General features: G+C 35.1%; 4 protein-coding genes across 6 annotated transcripts; 2 read left to right on the top strand and 2 right to left on the bottom strand.

Moving 5' to 3' along the window:
* The first annotated feature begins 148 nt into the window (after window positions 1–148).
* LOC136774169 (adenosine 5'-monophosphoramidase HINT3-like) lies at window positions 149–1,236 on the top strand. Of its 2 annotated transcripts, XM_066728309.1 has the most exons (5): window positions 149–411; window positions 557–674; window positions 758–951; window positions 1,026–1,079; window positions 1,143–1,236. In XM_066728309.1, exons 1-4 carry the CDS (start codon window positions 292–294, stop codon window positions 1,050–1,052), a joined length of 459 nt encoding a protein of 152 aa, XP_066584406.1. In that variant the 5' UTR covers window positions 149–291; the 3' UTR covers window positions 1,053–1,079; window positions 1,143–1,236. The 2 variants fall into 2 exon arrangements, with proteins under 2 accessions (XP_066584406.1, XP_066584405.1); XM_066728308.1 differs by having other exon boundaries at window positions 1,026–1,164.
* On the bottom strand, window positions 1,172–3,393 carry LOC136774163 (mitochondrial enolase superfamily member 1-like). 2 transcript variants are annotated; one of them, XM_066728301.1, is made up of 7 exons: window positions 3,263–3,393; window positions 2,800–2,995; window positions 2,586–2,688; window positions 2,394–2,509; window positions 2,172–2,326; window positions 1,522–2,105; window positions 1,172–1,464 (listed from the first exon to the last, which is right to left on the bottom strand). In XM_066728301.1, the coding sequence occupies exons 2-7, from the start codon at window positions 2,881–2,883 to the stop codon at window positions 1,172–1,174; spliced, it is 1,335 nt and encodes a 444-aa protein (XP_066584398.1). In that variant the 5' UTR covers window positions 2,884–2,995; window positions 3,263–3,393. The 2 variants fall into 2 exon arrangements, with proteins under 2 accessions (XP_066584398.1, XP_066584397.1); XM_066728300.1 differs by lacking the exon at window positions 3,263–3,393 and adding an exon at window positions 3,053–3,189.
* Window positions 3,394–3,725: 332 nt separating this feature from the next.
* Window positions 3,726–5,431, top strand: LOC136774162 (p21-activated protein kinase-interacting protein 1-like). Its single transcript, XM_066728299.1, has 3 exons — window positions 3,726–3,861; window positions 3,942–4,104; window positions 4,190–5,431. The coding sequence occupies exons 1-3, from the start codon at window positions 3,760–3,762 to the stop codon at window positions 5,410–5,412; spliced, it is 1,488 nt and encodes a 495-aa protein (XP_066584396.1). The 5' UTR covers window positions 3,726–3,759; the 3' UTR covers window positions 5,413–5,431.
* On the bottom strand, window positions 5,410–18,051 carry LOC136774160 (endothelin-converting enzyme 1-like). Its single transcript, XM_066728294.1, has 17 exons — window positions 17,730–18,051; window positions 15,404–15,529; window positions 10,457–10,524; window positions 10,044–10,222; window positions 9,557–9,802; window positions 8,821–9,026; window positions 8,557–8,733; window positions 8,352–8,450; window positions 8,118–8,262; window positions 7,315–7,529; window positions 6,935–7,111; window positions 6,698–6,860; window positions 6,588–6,636; window positions 6,449–6,516; window positions 6,246–6,382; window positions 5,993–6,157; window positions 5,410–5,883 (listed from the first exon to the last, which is right to left on the bottom strand). Exons 2-17 carry the CDS (start codon window positions 15,413–15,415, stop codon window positions 5,707–5,709), a joined length of 2,283 nt encoding a protein of 760 aa, XP_066584391.1. The 5' UTR covers window positions 15,416–15,529; window positions 17,730–18,051; the 3' UTR covers window positions 5,410–5,706.
* Between the last annotated feature and the right edge of the window lie 1,635 nt (window positions 18,052–19,686).

The following is a 19,686-nucleotide window of genomic DNA, read 5'->3' as shown; positions in this document are numbered from 1 at the left end:
AATTTTTTTCATCATTACAGTATGTATAAACCTTTCATAGAGATCAGTTTTAAAGTTGTCGATTAAGAGCAGAGTCGGCATTACCATCTTTTAAATGTATAGTAATTGTTGATGATCTTCAGATAATTATACTTAGTCACCGGTCGAGGTCGTCACTCACTCTATTTCCCATCTCCATGACTTTACTCCTTGTCAGCCACTGCTGAAAACTTCGTTGAAGTTGGTAGGCCAGGGGGAACAGAGTAAACGGGACTGCACGAATGATACTTTACAACTCTCGTATTAGCTCATATGATCTTTCAAATTGCATTGTTTAGAAACAATACATTTAAAAAAATGACAGAGTATATAAAAAATTGTATTTTTTGCAAAATAATAAACGACGAAGTTCCGGGCACTAAAATTTACGAGGTATGTCATTTAATTATTAATAACCTAAAATATTACCTTTGAATTACTATACAAAATTACCGTCTCATTAATAAAAATAAATATATATATATATATTTATTAATAATGTGATTAATTGTAAAAGTTGTAATTATTTATATTTTAGGATGATTCCATATTATGCATTAAAGATATAAATCCAGCTTCTACACATCATTACTTAATTTTACCTAAACAACACATTAAAAATGCAAAAGAATTAAAACCTGAAGACAGAGAACTTTGTAAATATTAAAAATTACTTTATGCAATTTTAATTCTTTCAATCATTATAATATGTAATGGTTATATATATATTTTGAAACAGATGAAAAAATGCTGTCAGCTATCGATACACTGGCACAGAAACAAGGATTTGATTTGGAAAATACTAGGACAGGGTTTACATGGCCTCCTTTCAACAGTGTTAATCATTTACATTTACATGTGATCTCCCCAATAGAGAATTTAAGTTTAATCAGAAGAATAATGTTTAAACCTGACTCTTATTGGTTTGTTAGTGTAAGTATTACTTTAATCTCTATTTCTTCAGAATACTTATTAATATTATTAATTATTGTATTTTTCATTTACAGACTGATTATGTTAAATCTCGTTTATAATGCTAAAAATTTAAGCATCGATGATAGGTATATAGAGTTTTATTTTATATATTATTGAATTTGTACTGAGTTAATTTTAATATATTTCAGTAAAACTTTGTTACATTTGGATATATACATTATACTTCACTAAAATGGCCTTCCTTATAGAGTCTTTGCCATTCTTTGCCTTCTGGGAATGTATAATTAAGAATACATTCTTCTTTAAGTTTTGTTGAATAGCCTGGTTTCATTGGAACTCTATAATGAGCATTTTGCACATTTACTGGATCTTCAAAATGTTCATGTTGCTGATCCACGAATTCTATGATTCGATTATCAGTTGTTCCTGTCAGATTAATAAAATCCCACATTTGAAGATGCTGAACCATTTCACACAAGCCAATGCCTCCTGCATGAGGACAGATTGGTACTATAAAAGAATGAAAGTTAGGTGTTAGCTCTAGGACAAACAACTGTTAAGACATACCTTCTAATTTTTTAGCCATTAAATATACAGCTAATATTTCATTTACTCCCCCTATTCTAGCGGAATCTATTTGACAAAAATCAATAGCTTTTAATTGCAAGAATTGTTTAAACATAACGCGATTAGCACACATTTCACCGCTCGCAACTCCAATTCCGTGAGGCCTTAAAGCTTCTGCAATTTTTGCATGTCCTAAGATATCATCGGGAGAAGTAGGTTCTTCTATCCAAATTGGCTTGAATACAATCAAATGTTTCATCCATTCAATAGCTTGCTCAACATCCCATATTTGATTTGCATCAACCATTAATTTATTTTGTTTACCAATTTCTTCCCTAATTAATTTACATCGTTTAATATCTTTTTCTAAATTTTGGCCAACTTTAACTTTGAATGCAGTGTAACCAAGCTTCTGATACTTTCTGCATAATTCTTTAACTTTCTCATCACTGTAGCCCATCCACCCAACTTGTGTAGTATAAGCTGGATATCCAGACTTTTTTAGTATGATTTCTCTCTCCTTTTTGTATATTTCATTACTCTTAAGTATTTGCAAAGCTTCATCTTTCGTAACAATGTCAGTACTAAAACAGATATTTTAAGCACTGTTTATTAAGTATATTTTTATGATCAAGATACTTTTATCTTACATATATCGAAAATCAATGACAGAAACCAATTGTTCTGCAGTTAAATCAGTTAATAGCTTCCACAGTGGTTTGTTTTCTAAACGACCCCATAAGTCCCATAATGCATTTATTATGGCTGAAGTAGCAAGATGAATTACTCCTTTTTCGGGTCCAATCTGGAATATTACTAAATATATTTATATCTTTCTATATATTAATTTAGAATAATGTTTCAATGTTTACCCATCTCAACTGAGTTTCACTGGTTAATTTTCTCCAAAAAGCCCCAAAATTATTAAACACATCATTCGTTTCTACACCTTTTATCAGATAGAACATCGATTTACAGGCTTGAACCACTAAATTCAATTTAAAAAATATTTAATTACATAAGTGCTTCAAGATTTTCTAATCAATAAATTAAATTAACCCTGCCTATTTCTGTTCCTCTGCCTAAAGTAAATGTCAAGCCATAGCCACAAAGTCCATTATCAGTTTTTATGATAATATAAGCACAGGAGTAATCTGGATCTGTGTGCTTTTTAATTTAATGCAATTATAATAGAGTGAGTATCAATTTAACATAAATTATTTTACATCACTATTATTGTAATTATAGTATTTATAATAACTTTATATGTGAAGTTACCATAGCATCACTTCCATCAGCCAATAATGATGTAGGGAATCTGATATCTTTTACCTCTAAATCAACAATTTTAACATTCGTCATTGTTAATAAAAATATTTATTTTCTTAGCTGATTTTTGTATTTAATTATTCCACACGATTCCCAAAATCTTGAGTGTCTCTGAAATTTGCTGGCCAATTGATAACAGTTTCCTCTGAAAACTTTTCCATTTAGTACTCTCTGATAAGATAATGCATATTGCATTACTTACACGATTATGTCACATTATTAGGGATTCTTAAATAATAATACTATAATGCCAAAGATAATTCTATAAATACTATGCTTAAAATATCAGTGTATATATAATTATATAAATACATTGCAATAATTAATAATATAAAATTGTTACAAATAAATAGTCGTTGTATCAATCAATTAATTTGAATAATAGAAAAGGATGAATATTTGAAAGAAGTACCTAGAAAACATTTGCTTTTTAAATATGATTTAAATTTTCTTTAATAAGAATTTAATAGCCCATTTAACCAATAAAATTAAAGGGATTCTTGATTCGCCAAATAAGCAAATATCGCCATCTGTAATTTTGATGATAAACCCAAACGACCCAAGCATTCTAGAATTTAAAGTGAGGTTAGAAAATGTAAGAAAGTAAACTGTTTACGACAGTGTCCGGAATTATATTTGCACATTTCAGCTATTTACATACTACGGCCACGTGCGTCCCGCGGCCCACACAAGAGTCAAGCCTAAAGGCTAAAGCCAGTCCCGGACCGTTCACCACGACACATCTCCGATTTCCAATAATATTTATTGATCAGTCTTTTAGAGGTAGTAACGAATTAGAAAAAAATAACTTTTTCGAATGATTTGAAAATCCCAGATAAATTTAAAGATCCCCCCGGACGTGCCCGTAAGGTTAGTAAAAGAGGTTAGTGTCCGGGGAAAAGAGGACAGATGGCAACCATAACCATGGATAATCGAATGAACGATTTTGAAATTATAGTAGGTACTTATGAGCAGTACCTATTAGGATATAAAGTTAATGATATTGTTAATGTAAGTAAAGTTTTGTAAAAGTATAGCCATGTGTTTAATAAGGCACTTGCTGTTTTATGCTAAAACTAATTTATTTTTAGGAATATAAAATGGAAAAAAGTTTTGCTATTCATACACATGTTGCTAGTATACGCTCTGTAGATAATAAAAAACATTATGTAGCCTCTGGTGGAGCAGATGATTCCGTATATTTATATGATATGAAACAAAGGATACAATCTGGTTGTCTTATGCATCATAATGGTAAATCTACAATGCTCGATTTAGTGCAAATGCAACATTTAGGATTTCTTTGACCAAAATCATACCAACTTTTTATATTTTGCAGATACAGTAAATGCTCTTGCATTCACTCCAGACGCTACTCATTTATTTACATGTAGTAGTGATGGAACTATAGCTGCTATTCGATGTGGCAATTGGCAAACAGAAATGCATTTACAAAAACCACACAAAGGCTTGGCTGTAAACGCTTTTGCTATTCATCCAACAGGAAACATAGCATTATCAACAGGAGCTGATGGAGTTCTTAGAACATGGAATTTAATCAAAGGAAGACAAGCTTATGCTACAAATTTAGTTCCAAGACTAAAGTTAGATGCTAAAAATGTTACAGTACTTAGATGGAGCCCAAATGGGGAAAAATATCTTCTTGCTGTGAATCATAAAATTGATGTTTACTCAGTGGCACTAGCTGGTATCGATAACGAAATCAATTTTGAGTCAAAAGTAGTATGTGTGGAATTTTTAAAAGATGATCTTCTTGCTGTTGGCTTGGATAATGGGCAAGTTAAATTTTATGATCTTGAGAAATCCGCTGAGACTGTCGATATAATAGCGCATGATATTAGAGTTAAATGTATAGCCCATAAAAATGATTTACTGGTCACAGCTTCAAGCTCAGGAGAAATTAAACTCTGGCGTTTTACTAAAAACAAGTTAAGCATGTTACATAGTGTCAACTGTGGTGCTAGAATAACATGCTTATCATTGGCCAATATATATTCTAATGTCAAGTCAACGAAACCAGACATTAAACTGGAAGATGAAGTGGTTAAAAAAAATAACAAATTTAGGCTAAAACAAGAAGTCATTATAGAGCATGAGGATGATGAATGGAGTGTATCCCCCATTAAGAAATCAGATCTGCCAAAGACAAAGAAAACAAAAAAGAATGCCAGAACCTCAGAAGAGATAGAGTCAGAAATAGTGCAACATTCAAAGAAAAAGAAAGTTAAAGAGGATAAGCGTAATGTGTCAGAGATAAAACGAGAAAGAGAACAATCCCTTGAAAATTCTGAACAACTAAATCCAAAGAAAAAAAGGAAACTTAAAGCCAAAAAAATTACAGTTTCGCCCAAGAAAAGAAAAGACGGTGATATTGACGTAAACAATGATTCAGGTTTGCCAGTCAAGAAAAAGAAAAAGATAGCGAATAGTGCTCCAATTAAAAATAAAATGAAGCAAAGAGTTCAAGCAAAATCACCAAATGAAGGAGAAATTGAAAGTGAAGGATTTAGGAAAAATAAGAGAAAAAAGACAAAAAGTTGAAGTTAGTCATTGAAATAGATAAATAAGAAGACAGCTTGTTTATTTTTATTTAAATACAGTAATTTAAAAAATGTACGTTTTACTTATTTTCTGTATGATATTTACAGATGACAAATTAAACATTTTAAAGTACTACCTAAAACTTTATAAAATTATGCACTAGATCCCATATACAAGTCAGTCTATTTACAATCGTCTTCATGCTTGCTTTGCATCGTTCCAACAAATACGTAACTCATTATAGCTTTACAACAGTATACCTCCATCACTGGCAGTATCACAATTTTTTGTGGTTCACCACAGAACACACTTGTGCTCAGGATTCATGGGACTTTTGAGCGGACAATTCCAAGCCTTGGAGAATTCTGCATTGTTCGATAAAGTCCCGATTACCCTGAAATGATTCGGGGCATGGACACCTTCGATGAGCTTAGATTTAAGGGCACCGTTTGTGTAATTTCCACACCAAACCTGCAAATCGTTACATGGACTCATCTCAGATCAAATTGATACGTAATTTTTCAAAGACACTACTTAGTTTCTTAAAACTTGTTTTATACTTTCAAATTAGTTTGATTACCTGTGCGAAACCTAGGAAGAATAATTGCTCTTGGCTGTAGCTAGCAAGACCTGGTAATGCTTGTTGATTACTGTTTCGTGCTTGCAATGTCTGGAAAGCTCTATAAGCTTCTCTAATGCCACCATTATCAGCAATGTTTTCACTTTGCGTATTAATACCGTTTATCTGTGGTACAAGCAAAAATATAACGAGTTTAATATTTAATAGGCTGCAGTGAAGAAATGAAATTAAGAAGAATCTGGAGGGTACCTACTGTAAAATTATTACCCAACTCTGGTAAATGATAGCTGCTGTACTGCCTGATGATACACTCCACCTTCTCGTGGTAATGTTGCAATGTCTCGTTGCTCCACCATTGCTTAAGGTTTCCATTTTCATCGTATCGTCGACCTAATCCGCAAATATACACATTTCCATTAATTAACGATTGTCCAAAGACTTTGCACAATACTTTACCTTGATCGTCAAAACCATGTGTCAGTTCGTGACCCATTATAGCACCCATCGCACCGTAATTGATGGATCTGAGGAGCAAATTATTCAATGAAATGTTAAACCTCTGACTATTACCATTATTATTATATATTATACGTACTCCAATCCATTTCCATAGAACGGTGGATGAAGTATTCCAGCAGGAAAAGCTACATATTATGAAACAATGTAAAATTTGTATTTGTAAAATTGAAATTTAACAATACTTACTAACTGAATTCAATATAGCACTATAAAATGCATTAACCGTCGTTCCAGTGGATATCCATCTGTCTTTTTGTGGCTTCTTTCGTAAACGAACTAGGCTCTTTTTAACCCCAACGTCGGTAAGCTTGAGGAAAGTCTCGAATAATTTTCCTTCCACCACTTCCGCCTAACAGAAAATTTTCAGATTGCTGAAATTGTCCGAACGAAGGATCGAATCATGCTGATTAAAATTATTCTCACCCCTTCGTAAAACTGGTTCAATTTTTCTGGATTTGTTATCCACTCCGGAAATCCAACGAATGGTCTCATAGCGTGTAATTTTCTATGTGCTCGAGCTCTGGTACCAGCGTCCATCCAATCCAGCTCCGTAACCATTTCGTCGAAAGCTGCTCTGATGTCCAGTAACATTTCCAAGGCCTGTGTAATATAGTTTTCCAGAGATAAATAATATTGATATATTTGAGAATAGAACAGCATGAAGAAAACAGAAAGAAATAAATGAAAAATAGTTCTTTGAATTATAGCTAAGAATGTGAGACCATAATGGCTTCCGTCACTAATCCTTACTACGTTGATATAATACGAAAGACGCGAAAATATGCACATTGTTCGAAACATACCTTTTCCCTCGCTTGTTCATTAAAATGTTTTTTAGCATAAATATAGCTGAGCGCCATTCCGAAATTAGAGTTAACATTTCCGGTACATCCTTTCCATCTCGGTGTCTTCTCCTTCAAGCCAAAAACCTTCTGAGCAAACTGAAAGCCTAAATCTCGGAATTTCTGAAGCGTCAGTGGAGCAACGGTCGAATAAACGCTCCACCACATGAAACGTGCTGAAAACATAAAATCCCCCAAAAAACATCTCATTCACCGCAAAGAAAAAATAAGTTGCTTCATACGACCAAACATGGCGGAAGTAACAAGCGCGTAAATTAATGTTACTTAAAAACAAAACGTATATATCTTTTGCATTATTATTACAATTATAATAATCAAAAACAATGTCGTTCTTTGATTTGTGTAATGACGTTCCGCGATAACATATACGACCTTTCTGGCCTCGTTTGATTAAACTTACTCACGCGTTCCTTTCGTTTTCCGTTTATTTTCTCAACAAGAAATCCTATTCAGAAAAGTCTATTGAATCGTTGCATCGGTGCACTAGCTAGTAAAACAAACGATAAAGTGGCGAGAAACGAGTATAAGAATTAAACGAAAAATTAAAATGTCATGTTATATCAGCGTTCTCCAAAGCTGTCTATTATTGTCGACGGAGACCCTCGACGGGCTTCGTTCGCCATCGTCCAAGGAAAATTCGATAATGGAGCTGAAAGCTCGTAAATTACGCCACTCATTGGTCGTAAGCAATGAATTGTGACGTACTTTAGAGATTAGTTAAAGAGATCGAGCCTCGCACGTACCTATAGTAGCTTGCGGTGTTACATCCAGTAGCAGGACCAATTTCTGCAAGTACTGCGGATCCATTATGATCACTAAATCTTCTTCAGGGACGATCGTCACGTTGGTTCTCCCGAACACCGAGTTTAAATATTTTATCCAGTTCCACTAAAAATTATTCTTAATCTCTCAAGGATCCAGTCGATTCATTAAAAATATTATAATAACTACACACAGCGATCTTTAAACACCCATACCTTTTTCTCATTGATATCCGTGAGTGCCTGCAGCTCCTTGATCGAAATGTCGTAGAAGAAATGGTCGGAGCTTCTCCTCTCCTCGGGAGTTGCCATGATCTACGAAGATAAATTCAGATTAAATCGTAGCTTCTTCTTCCTTCGCTCCGGAGTAAACCTCCTCGAGGTCATTGACCCTGTCGAGTGAAACGTTCCTCAGGCTCACCTTGGCGAGTTCCGTGCTAAACTGGAGGACCTCTTCGGCGAAAATGGAGCTTTTATTACCGGCTCCAGCTAGATTCATCATGGCCTTGATGTACTTTCTGTATTCGTCCACTTCAGCCTTGAACCGCTGTGGCTCCAGGAGGTACCTCTCGCTGAAACCTGGCGATGCCTGCTCCATCTGCAATTATATATCGAAATACACGTAAAACGAGCAATTATTCTCATTTTTGCCAACACGACTCTATCCTTCTGCTCATATGCTCACCACCATCTTGTTCTTCGTTGTGTCCCTGATGTCCTCGCTGATGTAGAAGCTGATGAATAAGTTTAAGCCAAGAATCCTTTGAGCGGTACCAGTGATCTTAGGAACGTCCACTGGTCCAGTGTCCTTCCCAAATGGAGGATCCCTCGACAGACCCACTTTCTCAAGGACATCAAATATTGGCTCCAATCCTAACTCTTCCACGCTGGCTAAAAATGTGCAACGTTCATCGATCACTCTTAAGTCCAAACAGCCGCGGTGCTGCGTTGGATCGTAAAATGCTAAAAATACTGTAATATGCGAGCTACGACACTCGAACGTAAGAAAATTCTAAAAAGTCGCGTTAATAATAATGCGATTGTCGGGTCTGCAGTTTTTCTTCGATTATTCCGGTAACGGTAAGCGGAGAGGATAATGAGCGAAAAAAAGAGCCAACTAAACTTTGGCCTTTACGCGTAACAGTTTATTATCATGTGGCAAAGGTAAATTATCATTGAAGGCAGGAACGACAATTATATTGAATAATTCATCGACGGAGTTAAGCAAATTACGTCCGTATGTGTTTTCCGTTATTAATGCTATATATCTCTCTTCAGGATTATACAATATCTTCAGTTTTATCGACGAGTATCAACAACTCGTGTCGTAATTGATCCATATTAAAATGTTACATCTTCATATGTTTACTCATGGATGAGGAGCAGCACACTTTGAAAACACATTCTCGATCAATATTTACCAGTATCCATGCAAGTTCTGTAAAGAGCTCTGGCCAGCTTCACCGGCCTCAAATCCTCGTTTCTGTCAGGTTCCTCCAGCAGGATTCTGAGATTCTTCAACAATTCCTCTCGAAGCAAACTCAGCTGGTCCCAGGATGTTTGACTCTGTGGAATTGGATGCTTCTCGATCCAACCACCACAAGCGAATTGATAGAAATCCTGACAAGGATCTACCGATTTGTTCATGGCCTCTATCACTCTAGCAGCTGAAAACATTTCATGGTGTGTACCAATGGAGAACCCTGCAAGTTTTTCTACCATTTTGCACAAATGTGTTTGGGCAAATGGAAATTAAATCTTGTAATTAAACTTGATGGATTATGGAGAGGATTGATTATAATGAAGATGAGGAATTCTTCAAGGTGATTTTGGGAGTGGAGCGAGGAACGTGTGTGGGAGCAGTTGGAAATAACCTTGATGATGATAGTCCATAAAGGTAAACAATACCTGTCTTTATGCACTCCTCGCTCTGGCACATCTCTTTGTACTCTTCTTTGCGGAAGACGGCCATCTGCAAGGTCAACGTTACGACCAACGCGATCACGGTCACCGTCAGCAATCCGACCACTATCACAAGCTTCGTCTGTTTTCCACTCGATTTCTTCTCATCCCGATGACTGCATTGCCTGCGCACAATCAATTCCGTCCCCCCTGCGTCATTTAACAAGTTCTCCAATTTTCCCTCGAGGTCAAGCAGAACCAGAAGAGCCTGCTGTACCACTCGAGGGACCCGACGAGGGTACAGTAACGAAGAAAATTATTAGAACAATCATCAAAATCATTTATTTAATCCCTTATTTACATTATAACATATATATATATATATATATATATAAGCTTTAAGATAATTGACGAATTACCAAGACAAGCCCGAATTCCTCTTAGTGTCGTCCCCGGCGTTCCTCTCAGCGTCCTCGGGGTCATTGACCTGCAATTCCAAAATATACGAACAATTCATTCGTGATTCTTCATACAGACCGATTATCGATGCGATATAGTCATTAAATAACTTCGTCGTGTTTGGATAGAACACAGTTTTAGCTGTTTTACGTTATAACAGTGCAAACTGGTTAATTAAATCTTTGGCACTCGCAGTAAATTTGCAAAGATGCTTTTAACGAGAAGCACACGGTTACGCAATGTATATACACAGTCCTAACGAGATTCTCGTTCTATTTTTTATGTGTCAGATGCTTCGAATGGTTCGCCATTGTCCTTTTTACGTGGAAAGCCTCGTTCCTAACATTTATTCGTTGGTTGCGATTGAAACGTATAATTGAAGTGTCATCCGGTGTTGTATGCTCGATGATCGATGCTCTCACCTCACCTTGCTCCAAATCGCTCGTTCATTACCTATTCAACCAATCGTCGATATCCTCTTATTTATTTACATGCCAAAACTCTGTATCTTCCAAAAATAACAAATTGCACAAATTCATCCTTTCTCGACATTTTAAGATAAAATAGTATCTTGCTGCTGGCAATAATTATTTCTTCCCTCAATAATTTCAACGGGGATTATAAATGTGAATGGTGAAAATTATCGATGCAAATAACTCGATTATCGTGGATTTTTGCCTTGCCTACAATCTGGTGATATAACAGCTTACGCGATCGTTCATTAAACAGCGAGGAGGATTCTTTTTATTTTTTTTTACGCATATTCACGAATGTTCGTGCCAATCTACGCTGGGATAAAAATGCCAATTTCTTGGAAAATATAATCATCGTCCTGTATCAAAATACAAGCAACGTATTGATAAGTTTATGTTTTTGTAAAGAAGAAGATTTAAAAAAATTGTGCAAGTTTTTATTTTTAGTAATTTACTTAAACTTTTTCGTGCGTGCAACTGTCGAGAGAGACTAAGCTATTTTGAACGACTACTCAAATATTTCTCTTAATTTTCTCTGATTGTACTTTTCAAATAAAGTCAATCGTTTTGTTTGACCTTTCGACCCTTGACTCACGCTTAAACCATTAAACACGTTTCGTGGCTGACAGAAGGGGAAAACTAAGACTATTAAATGGTCCACTTTACTTTCCGTTCGTTAACCAACAGTCATTAGCCAGTCCACGTGGTAATTAGAGGAATAAACAAATTATACTCCCTTTAATTTTTATAACAAGAAAATTAATAATTGCATTTAAGCAATGGCCAAATAAAATTCGATAAAAAACAACTTCGCCATGAAACGATACGACATTATAATTTCAAAATAAAAATATGCTATTTCAATCAATTAACTGATTTAAAGACTCATTGTTCGGTGACTGCGACAAAGAGAATCGCAATTGAACACGACAGCACATTTTCTTTGTCCCATGACGTTTATTTAATTCTAATACCAACTTCATTTAAATTCCTATGCAGATGGAATCGAATCATTGAACGGTAATTCGTTGGCTCATTAATTTAACATTGATCTCTCATGATTAAATCACGTTCTGCAGTCATTTATCACTTTCCTTTGTTTCACCATTTCGTCAATTGACCAAAGTTTTTACTCAGGTGTGCAGATCCAGTTAAATGACTCAAATAAATTTTCCAATGACTCATTATTATTTTCCCACAAAGCTTACCTACCTCCAACGTTAATTAATTTTTTCTTCCAACTGATCCATGCTGCTTTTTTCATACATTCAAAAATATCATTTTTTTATATACGCGTTTTAAATACATTCCTGACTCCCAATACACACGAACAGCAATTAAAATTCCTCTACCAATCCCACTTTGGATTGGCTAAATTTCAAACAACCTCTCCACCTGTGACCAGCGTTGATCATTTTTCCAATCACGTTCCACGATTATACCGAACGAAGACTCAGCGAGTGTCATCGATCCTCTTCCGCCACTGATAAATTCTGACACCCATTTATCTCTCTCGCGTGCTTTTTGAAAATTTACCGTCCTATCATTTGTAGAGCAAAAAATCGTCTCTCATCCTCGAGATCGAGTCAAGTCTGAATTTATGATCTCTGATCGATCACGCGTCACCCGACACGATGCTTCTTATTCCCACTGATAAAATTTCTGCTATCTATAGTGTAATAGTACCAATCGAGTCCATTCATATTCCTGGCAAATCGTGTGTTTTGACTGCTCAGTAGAAATTATCATCGACACTATTGCCAATTCGCAGACGAATTTTTCACTCGTCTACGAGATGAGATTTGTTTTGCTATTGCGAGCCTGATGGCTGCACAATTCGGGAAATTGGTTTGTTGATTTTGCAGCTAAATTCACTCTGTACTTTCTATTGGCAAAATTCGTAGGAATATATGGAGAAAGATTTAATTTTCCTCATTGTACACGATTAACGTTGCGAAGGGCTCGCTTGGAGAAAATCTTGATCGTTGAGAGTTTTGGCCTGTCGATTTGGATATGGCACGTTGACCTCGCGCTATTATTGGACGTAGGGCCAATTGACGTCGTCGTTGACGAAAAGTAGCGAAGCGTATAAACTAATCGAGGAGTTCTCGACTCTGTCTCAGCTCTTACAGTTCCTCTTAAACCGAACTCATTCTGAACTGAACTACCCGATGAAATCGAGTCAATGTCAGGTAGAACAGTATGTGTATATATATACTTGTGACACTGATTCTCAGTATTAAAGGATTCGACAAAATTATAGCAAATGACAGAATTAATTTAAAATTCTATACTGTTAATTATTATTAATTAAAAAATATTATTATTTCATTCAGTAAATTTTCTAATACAAAACTCGAAATATTTTTTGATATTCCTGTCTTAGAGTTTGGGAAAATGTATTTCAAGAGAAGAAAGTTGTAGGATGTTTTTAGTGGAGGGTCTTATATTGTGCTTTAGCAAAAAATGGAATAATATTACATTTTAATGCAATTATTTAAATTCGAAATTATAATCGTTAATGAAGTTCTTAGGAACAAAATTTCAAATGGTTATCAATTGTAATTGATATTCGCGCTGCGTAAGTCTTCCGCTATCGCTCATTGTAGTTTGCCTTTGCTTTGTATGGGAATAAGTCCCGGAAGTTCCAAGCAAAGAATTTCAGCAAGGTCCACCGTCAACTTCCTCCTTCGTCTTCCACGCGGAAGTTTCGAGTTCACTCATCGTACAGAGAATCCCTAATCGGACTTTCAGCCATTTCCATCCAAAATATCAGGGTCAATGACTTTTACTAAAATTAACACTGAACGACGTAACGCACTCCTCTCTAATATAGATAAAAAATATCAATAAAACTGATTTGACTTTAATGAAGAAAAACAAACACTATTTTTATATAGCAAAATAAAAAACTCCCACCAAAACCCAACACATGGCACATTGCTCTCTTTAACAAAGAAAAACTAATTACAAATCAATAAACTCTCATTAAATCAGCAGCTACTAAAACAAAATAAATCACTGTTCACAGGAAGAAAAAAGAACTTGGACTATACTCGTAAAAAAAATTACAAAAATTTGTTCTTTATTACAAAATCACAAGGAAAATATTGTAAGTGGAATATAAATAAATTAATAGTGGACCAGCAGTTGCCAAAAGAAAAGAGGGTGGTGTGTAAAAACAGCTCTGGCACAATAGTCCGTTGCATAAGGGAGTCGATGCTGTGTTATCCGTCTCGATGGAGAAACCGGAAGAGATGCTTCAATAAGCTCGTAATAATCGATCCGAGCACAAATAAGCTCAGTGATCGGAGCGCACGATCGATAAACGATTATTAGAAAATCTTTGTTTCCTAGGTCAGGGTGAATAACCTGATTAGCCAATGCGATTAAATTCTGACTACAATCCCAGTAACTATTATATACACTACACTATTTTTGTCTGTAGGCGCGCGTCTATATCGCGTGGAGCGAGTACAATACAATATGATGGGATAAGTGGTCCAATTATTGTTGCTCGTCTAACTGTTGACCATTCGCCACATATGCTAGGAGGGAAATATGAAATGATGAATCGACACGTTGATAAGAATATTTCCACCTAATAACGCACCCACGACACCTTTTCTCTCTCTCCCCCCCACCTAATGGACATAGTCCTATATGTAATGATTCCATGAGATATTCGTGTACAGTTTTAAAAAAGAACCTGAAAAAACAGCAATATTGACCATGAATACGACGAACGCTGATGACAATGACTACTCTCAGCGAGCTTAATTATTCCTCTCCTTCCTATTTCTATTTTACAGTAGACGCACAATGCGTTAATAAGCGATACGTAACTAATTGACATCAGACTCAATTTTGCATTGAAAAGAAGTTTCTCCCCTCGAGTTGAATATTTCCTACGGAAAAAACAATAATGCGCGTTCGATTCCTCGAGCACTGCAAAATCATGCATGGATAAGCTATAAATACAATCGTATAACATCTCTCGCTTTACGATGTTTTTAACCGTTCGATAATTATTATGCTACAGCAGTATCAGCTTTATTTATCCGCAAATTAAATTCGAATCTCAGCAGAGTGTCTCTTGAGAAGTAAATAAATAAATTCTGATGACGTATTGTCAAACAATTTTTTTAAATTCTTCCCAGATTTTCTCATATCAATACTCGAACTTATTTCTATAAAGCGAATCGATGCAGACATTTTTCGAGTTATCGTTCTGGCGAATATTCCATTGTTGGGACGGATATACATGGAATTAACGTGTCACGCGCGTAGCGGTAAGAATATTATACGCGTCGAGTTGGATAAATCAAGGTGTTCGCGTGCTCGCCTTATGTTTTATGCAGATCTATATTATGCACTTATGGTATAAGGAGGAATTTTCGTTGTGTCTGACAAAAGAAAAATAAATTCTCTCACCTTGTACCTCATCCTCTTCTACACAGGTACCGTTCGAATCTTCTCTTTTCACTCTCTTTATTCTCCTCTCTCTCTCTCTCTCTCTTGTCTTCCCTGTCTCTCCCTTTCCCTCTTGCAACTCCACACCTAGAACAAATGAAAAATCACAGAAATGAGACCGTGTTTTGATCGTTTACTCATTCATTAATTTCCTTGACCCTGTTTATCGTTCTAAATATATATATATATATATATATATATATATATATAAAAGTCTGACGAACCGTTTGAAATTTTTCCAACAGAACATTATCGACTGCTCGCTGTACTCCGACACGAGCACACGATTAATAGCTTCTTTATTAACGACTCTCTTTAATATCTTCAGACTCTAATGAATTTTTTGCTCCACTCACTTATATAAATGAATTTTCTTATCAGTTTTGCCTTTAAACGCCAGTTTTAGGTATATCGAAATTTTTCTTACCACTCTATTTCTTATAGTAATATCTCAGACCACTTTCGGCTACATAGCTGATCGCTCTTTCGGAAATCGCTCGGCAATGCTACAGCGCGTAATTAGCTGCGCAAAAGTAGGTGAATTTCTCTCGCGCCTGTGTGCATCTCACGAGACTTCTTCGAACGTGTTACTGTATATAGTCTTCCTTCTGTTTGCTCAATTTCTATACCCACGATTGTCACGCTGTATATATAGTACAACACTGGATTATTCTTCGAACGAAAAACTTGCGATTCTCGTTTTTGGTTTCGTTCGTTAAATAAAAAAATTCTCCGTCCATCGCAAGAAAGCGAAATGTTGCGATAATTTATGTGCGCTTTTTTGAGTTTTACTCTCGCGCGTTTACGGTTGCAGAGTGATACTTTCGGAGCACGAAGAGTTTTCATATATATATATATATATATATATATATATAGGTATTCCTTGAGAATGTCTGCAAGAAAGTGAAGCGATTCTCGAGATAAAACGAACGTGGCTTTAATCCATTAATGAGTAGACGAGCTCTATTTATTAAACTTGATTCACGAATCGATAAAACGAGACTGCGAGTATTTACATGATTCGAATCGGTCGTTTATTCGAGAGACCGATGCTTTCAAAGTGTTTAAGGATTAATCTCAGATTGCAATTTTTTTTTTGTAATATATTTTGCATATGGAATGTGGAATCTGCAAATATTTTTGGCGAAGAATAAATACAATTATCGAAGACTCCAACGTGGCCGAAGATCGAGAATGAGAGGATCTTTCGGTGGATTTGGTCATCCGTGAATATTTTCCCTGTGAAATCGAGTGAATACGAAGCCAGATGGAAACTCGATCGGTTCATCGCTATGGCCAAGCAAGATTTCGCTTTCGGAGCATCCGGTGGTAACAAGAGTTTTGTGCAAAATTTGTGCGATTCGATTGTGCAATTCCAAGAGATCGCAAACCAAATTTTTCTATTATTAAAAAAAATTATTCTCGAGTTGTGGTCACCTTGGGTACACATGCGTGGAGAATGGGGGAAATATTGAAACAACACGAACATTGTTAATACTCGGAGAGTGTAAATAATACAGCACTGAGTTTTTTATGGCAACCTGCCAAAACGTCAGAGCTCTCAAATAGCAGATGCCACTTTTTCTGAGCTGTCCTTCCTCGTGGCCAGATAATTTTTGCTTCTTTATGCTCGAGAGTTTTGCTGCGTCAAAAATCTCGGGTGTACGTTTGTATATATATTTATATTTCAACTTTCGCGGTATATTTTAAACGCCCCTTTCATCCTGGAGCTTCAAATTTTCCCCCATCAATATTTATGAGAATTTTGAACGAGATGATTTTTTGAAAATTACATTCTTTAAATTAACTTGAGAAAATATTTTAATACAGTGTGCATCGATTGATAATGTTTTAGTATTCAGAAATATTTTTATTTAAGGAGTGAGCTTATTCGAGATTTGTGAATATTATATATATAGTTATAAAAATGTTTGATTTAATGTATTAAAAAAAAGAATTTATATTCTTATCGAGAGCAAATGGACATCATTGAATTTTTGTAAACAATTAGACGAGTAACTTATCGAGTGCAAGTTGCGAGACGATCAGGTGGAGCACATGGAACTTTTGTCGAACACGTGTTACTGCGGTTTACCCTAAGAAAAAACATTGTCAAATCGACGATAAAATAGAAAACCTCGGCAAATTCTCAAATAATCGAATGTAAGAAATACGAATTTTGATAGAAATAAACAAATTCAGTTAATATTTCTTATCGAACCACTTAAACTCCAAATCGAACAAAATTTACTTCCATGAAACAAATAAACAACCTGTATACACTTACCTATTGAAAATTTGGATCAATTTTATACTGCATCGACGTTTGACGAGATGAAAACGATTAACGTTAACAATATTTGTGATACGATTATTGAAAATTTGATATAAAAATTAATTAAAATATTCGTAATTTTTTTATACGTTTTTTCTCATTTTATATAAATATAACTATATTTTGTCCAACTTGTTTATCGAGCCTTGGATGATCGAAGATATCGGTTCTCTCTTGCTCTAAACAATTTGACTTAAAACGGTTAAATCGAGGAGTGCATTGGGTGGATTCTTTTTTAAGGCGACCGCGTATACGTTTAATGAGCGAGGATGCACCGCGGTGCCGATAGTAAACTAAACTGAAGTTTCAGTTTGGGACTCGGCGAGTCTAATCTTTGATGCCCCACCACTTCCGCGCCAAGATCCCTCTACCCCCCACCTCCCTACCACAGATCCACGACTACCTTCCTCCCCCCATTTTCTTCTCCATCATCTCTCAGCTTCCATCGATCGTGATTCATATATCAAATCGTGTAAAGAGAACAAAAGTAAAAAAACCTTAAATAAAAGATTAAATTTCTATTTTATTCCCAATTTTCTATTCCGAATCTTTTGGGTCCCACGCTCCAATCCCATACATTAATGAGGGATATTTTATGAATTTCTGTATTAATAAGAAATATTTTTGATAAATTAATGAATTTTTTATGATTATATTAAACGAACAAGTCTCACAGCAATGGTGAAAATTTTTGCTCGGGTGATAAGGAATGATAATCGTGGTACGTTACCATAAGCAGCTCTTGGATTAGATTGCAATTTATCTTGACCTCTTTAACCCGCGCACTCATTGGCCCGGGCCTTTGTAGGAGGCCACGCCACCGGAAGAAATCTAAGAACTTCCGAAAACTTTTCTTCTATAATTTTACACTTGTTATCCATAAGAAACTACTTTGCTATTTTTTTTTTTTAATAAATTATAGTACCAATTACAAAAACTGAGAAATACAACGATTTCTCGAAGCTCGTTTAAAGACTTAATTCATAAAACTGTTTTAACGTTTGGTTTAATTGGGTCTTAAAATTGATGAATATTATAAATATTGTAAGTGGATCGAGGTTAGATAATTAAAAAAACATTAATAGAGTACTGTTATAAGAAATTAACGAATAAATCTTTATAAAGAATGGAATTTAATTTATTGCAATTTATTTATTAATTTTTTAAACAAATCATTTTAATCCTACCTTTTAAAGTACATAGGAATATCCTGCTTATTTTCTTACCATGGATTCCGTCAAGCGGAAAAATGCAAGATTTTCTCAATTGGCGTCTCTGCATTTGGCTAGGAAAAAGTATAATAATTAACACCTCTCGATTAGTGGATTTAATGACTTTTGCCTCTTTGCCAAAGAGGTTTTCAAGTGCTAGCGCGAATTAAAGTTGAAACGATTGCTCGACAAAAATGCATTACTCGCGTTAAACTTTCTTCAATAACCCAACGGTGCTCCTAATTATCCTAATAATTATTTTCATTGACGTTACAAAATCGCTGATAAGTTCAAGTATTGTTTAAATGGCGCGTGATGACACGCTAGCTCGTTGATGCTTCTTCCTAGAATGATGGTGTTCGCTATGAATTTGCTGACACAAAATTTATTATTTTTCCGAGATCCGATAAATGATTTATTACGATGTAATCATCAGCATTACAGGAATCCTCGCTATACTTGAAAGTCTCGATAATCATCAGACGTTACTCGAGAGAATTTTATATCGTTGATGAAAAAAATAGATTCGTGCAAATATATCTATGAAACTCTGCAACTTCAATTTCTGAAATTTATCACTCGAATAATTATATATATAGATTAACATAGACGAAGCGTAAAAAAAGAAATAAAGAAAGTGGATAATAGAAAATAGATTAAAGCAGACAATAGATTTTTTTAAACATCGACAATTATTC

The sequence above is a fragment of the Prorops nasuta genome, unplaced genomic scaffold (genome assembly GCF_024137725.1).
Source record: "Prorops nasuta isolate Cenicafe-Biocafe unplaced genomic scaffold, Cenicafe_Pnas_1.2 PNAS00006, whole genome shotgun sequence".
NCBI classification, from domain to species: domain Eukaryota; kingdom Metazoa; phylum Arthropoda; class Insecta; order Hymenoptera; family Bethylidae; genus Prorops; species Prorops nasuta.
This window is presented reverse-complemented; position numbering and strand designations above follow the sequence as displayed.

Coding starts and splice junctions, on each gene's coding strand:
- LOC136774169 (XM_066728309.1), top strand. CDS start 292: ATGATCTTTCAAATTGCATTGTTTAGAAACAATACATTTAAAAAAATG. Junction 675..757: donor ACCTGAAGACAGAGAACTTT/GTAAATATTAAA, acceptor ATTTTGAAACAG/ATGAAAAAATGCTGTCAGCT. Junction 952..1,025: donor ACTCTTATTGGTTTGTTAGT/GTAAGTATTACT, acceptor TTTCATTTACAG/ACTGATTATGTTAAATCTCG.
- LOC136774163 (XM_066728301.1), bottom strand. CDS start 2,883: ATGACGAATGTTAAAATTGTTGATTTAGAGGTAAAAGATATCAGATTC. Junction 2,510..2,585: donor AGGCAGAGGAACAGAAATAG/GCAGGGTTAATT, acceptor AATTGAATTTAG/TGGTTCAAGCCTGTAAATCG. Junction 2,327..2,393: donor GTGAAACTCAGTTGAGATGG/GTAAACATTGAA, acceptor GTAATATTCCAG/ATTGGACCCGAAAAAGGAGT.
- LOC136774162 (XM_066728299.1), top strand. CDS start 3,760: ATGGCAACCATAACCATGGATAATCGAATGAACGATTTTGAAATTATA. Junction 3,862..3,941: donor AAGTTAATGATATTGTTAAT/GTAAGTAAAGTT, acceptor ATTTATTTTTAG/GAATATAAAATGGAAAAAAG. Junction 4,105..4,189: donor TTGTCTTATGCATCATAATG/GTAAATCTACAA, acceptor TATATTTTGCAG/ATACAGTAAATGCTCTTGCA.
- LOC136774160 (XM_066728294.1), bottom strand. Junction 8,734..8,820: donor CAACGAAGAACAAGATGGTG/GTGAGCATATGA, acceptor ATATAATTGCAG/ATGGAGCAGGCATCGCCAGG. Junction 7,530..8,117: donor AACACCGCAAGCTACTATAG/GTACGTGCGAGG, acceptor TTATGTTTTCAG/CACGTTTCATGTGGTGGAGC.